This window comes from Hippocampus comes, unplaced genomic scaffold (genome assembly GCF_001891065.2).
Source record: "Hippocampus comes isolate QL1 unplaced genomic scaffold, H_comes_QL1_v1.1 scaffold37, whole genome shotgun sequence".
In the NCBI taxonomy this organism is placed as follows: Eukaryota; Metazoa; Chordata; class Actinopteri; order Syngnathiformes; family Syngnathidae; genus Hippocampus; species Hippocampus comes.
In genome coordinates, this window is record NW_017805535.1 from 2,069,599 (window position 1) to 2,072,095 (window position 2,497).

At 41.3% G+C, this 2,497-nt stretch overlaps 1 protein-coding gene across 1 annotated transcript in view; it reads left to right on the forward strand.

Moving 5' to 3' along the window:
* LOC109520721 (alpha-parvin) overlaps positions 1–1,225 on the forward strand; it is a 31,867-nt gene extending 30,642 nt beyond the window's left edge. Inside the window, exons 10-11 of the mRNA XM_019878134.1 lie at positions 403–475; positions 827–1,225. Coding sequence (XP_019733693.1) covers positions 403–475; positions 827–903 — 150 coding nt within the window. The 3' untranslated portion in view covers positions 904–1,225. The remainder of the gene's footprint in view (positions 1–402; positions 476–826) is intronic.
* The last annotated feature ends 1,272 nt before the right edge of the window (positions 1,226–2,497 follow it).

The window sequence follows — 2,497 nt, forward strand, 5'->3', positions numbered from 1 at the left end:
TAGGTGTGATGGTGAGCATGGATAGTTGTTTGTCTGCGATTGGCTGGCAACCAGTTCAGGGTGTCCCCCGCCTACTGCGCGAAAACAGCTGGGATAGGCTCCAGCGACCCTTGTGAGGATAAGCGCATCAGAAAATGGATGGATATACTACTTTCTTACATTTAAGAACGTTTCACTTTTATTATGATTTCTATTTAAAGTCTAAAACTAGAAAATTAATAAAAATGTATGATATGGATAACTCATGAAGTATATTGTTTCTGCAGCACATAGTGTATGGTGGCATTTAGCCTCAGGTTTCCTGCTTGCCACAGAGCAGTGTTCGGCTTTTATTTAGGTGCATGGGGGGCAAAATGATGAGCTGCATGTGTAATGTGTAATATTTTCTCACTCTCGCCGTAGGTGCATAATGTGTCCTTCTCCTTCGAGCTGATGCAGGATGGAGGACTGGAGCGACCAAAGCCAAGGCCAGAAGGTACGAAACTGTTACGCAATCATCTTCGTGACAAATGCAGGGACATTCTCCACAAAAAACTGAAAACTCCACTTTTATCTGTTTAATAATATAAGAATAAGGTTTCTAAAAACTCATCATTTTGTTTTGTTACGTGAACATCCATCTTAAAACAACTCAGTGTTACCTGGTTGGCTCGAATTTATTGCAATTCAAGTGGTAGGTGAATCGAGACATTATTGGACATTTTTGTGGCGCACATGACCTTAGCAAAAAAACAAAAACAGAAAACTACAAGATACCCCAATGTTTTATTGTGAATATTGCTCTGTCACGATGGCTGTATCACTGCTTTTCTTTTTCCCTTTTCAGACATCGTGAACTGTGACCTTAAGTCAACCCTACGGGTCCTCTACAATCTCTTCACCAGGTACAGGAATGTTGACTGAGGACCCAAGCAACAAAAAGGAGACTTTCTATTCTCAATGGACCTCATGCTATAATCTTATGAATCCATCAATTTCTTGTTGAAATGTGCTTTTTATTTGAATTCATACGTACCGTTTTACAAATGACCACACTTGTTAATCCATGCAGCATCACTTTGAAGGGACACCTTTCGACACATTTGGGAAAAAAAAAACACATTTCACATTTTTATTGAAACATCATCATTGTATTTATTGTAAATGTAATACACTTCTTCTGTCATATATTTCTCGCTTTTTCTGCTCCTCTTGATATGCCTTTGATTAAACTTTTATTACTTGATAACGGGCTGACTACTTCATGTCTTAAGAAAATAAACTAAAATGGTTCTTCCGCAGCCAATGTTAGTTAGCTATTATATAACACAAGCGTTATTGTCGTAGAGTTAGGACCTGATTTACTAAAGGTTTACCCATGCAAAAATGGTCTATCCACACAGATGTGGAAACTGATCTGCAAACAAGGCGCAACCAGGACTCCGTCAGTCAAATCTGCTAAATTGCAGCCCAGTTCATTTTATGCGTTGTCCTGTGCTCTGCTCCACCAACACTGCATCCTGGGTGCACCGGGGTTTGTGGATCAGCTTTCACGTATGTCACGATACCTTTCTGCTCATGCAGTCCTAAATTGAAACAAAATAGTGGGTATTGTGCTTCACCTGTGTAACCAACACCGGTTGTGAACTCCATTGCATCTTTGTGGAAAAAGTGGCTTAGGAGCTGTTGAGCTCAACCATGCACAATTGCTCGTCACACAGAATGGATTATGGGTGTTCCCACGATGTAGTCCGCCTTCCGCCCAAAGTCAACTGGGATAGGCTGGTGTATATACAGTATGTTTTACTCTGTCATTTTAATAAATAGCCCAATATCTCAATCACGCTGGATTAGTTTTTCCTAAAAAGGAAGCAAACAATTGTCTCAGCAGCAAAAAAAATCAGGATAGAATGGTTATTTTTGCCTGCGGAGATAATAAGCAAAGCTCAAGGGTGAACAATCAAGTTTGTCAAACCGTTCAATGATAAAAAGTATCCCAAAATTATACGATGCTTGCCACACAGTTCTGAGGTTTTGGGTTTGACTCGCCGGCTTCCTCCGACATTCCCAAAACAAGTATGTTAGCTTAATTGGAGACTCTAAATTGCCCGCAGGCGTGAATGCTCATTTTTGTCCATACTGTATGTGCTTTGAGATTGCTTGGCGACCAGTCCAGTGTGTACCCAGCCTCTCACCCAAAAGTCATCTGGTCTTGGCTCTAACTCATCTTTGACACTAATTCGAACCAGCGGCGTAGAAAATGGTGGGATGGCATGTGGACAGTGTGCAAGTCGTATTTGTGTGCCTGCAGCAGAGAAGCATTTTGCTCGAGTAATCGTATCTGGAGCTTAATGTCTTCTCAGATGCAACCGATCCTGAGGGATCCGAAAACCATGTTACCATCATTTCCTCTGCGCTCCTTCGCCCGGGGAACAATTCCACAGTGCTAGTTAGGACCTTGTTATATTAATACGATTACATGATTGTAACATCGGTGCTCTTTGTGGGAGTCACGTGG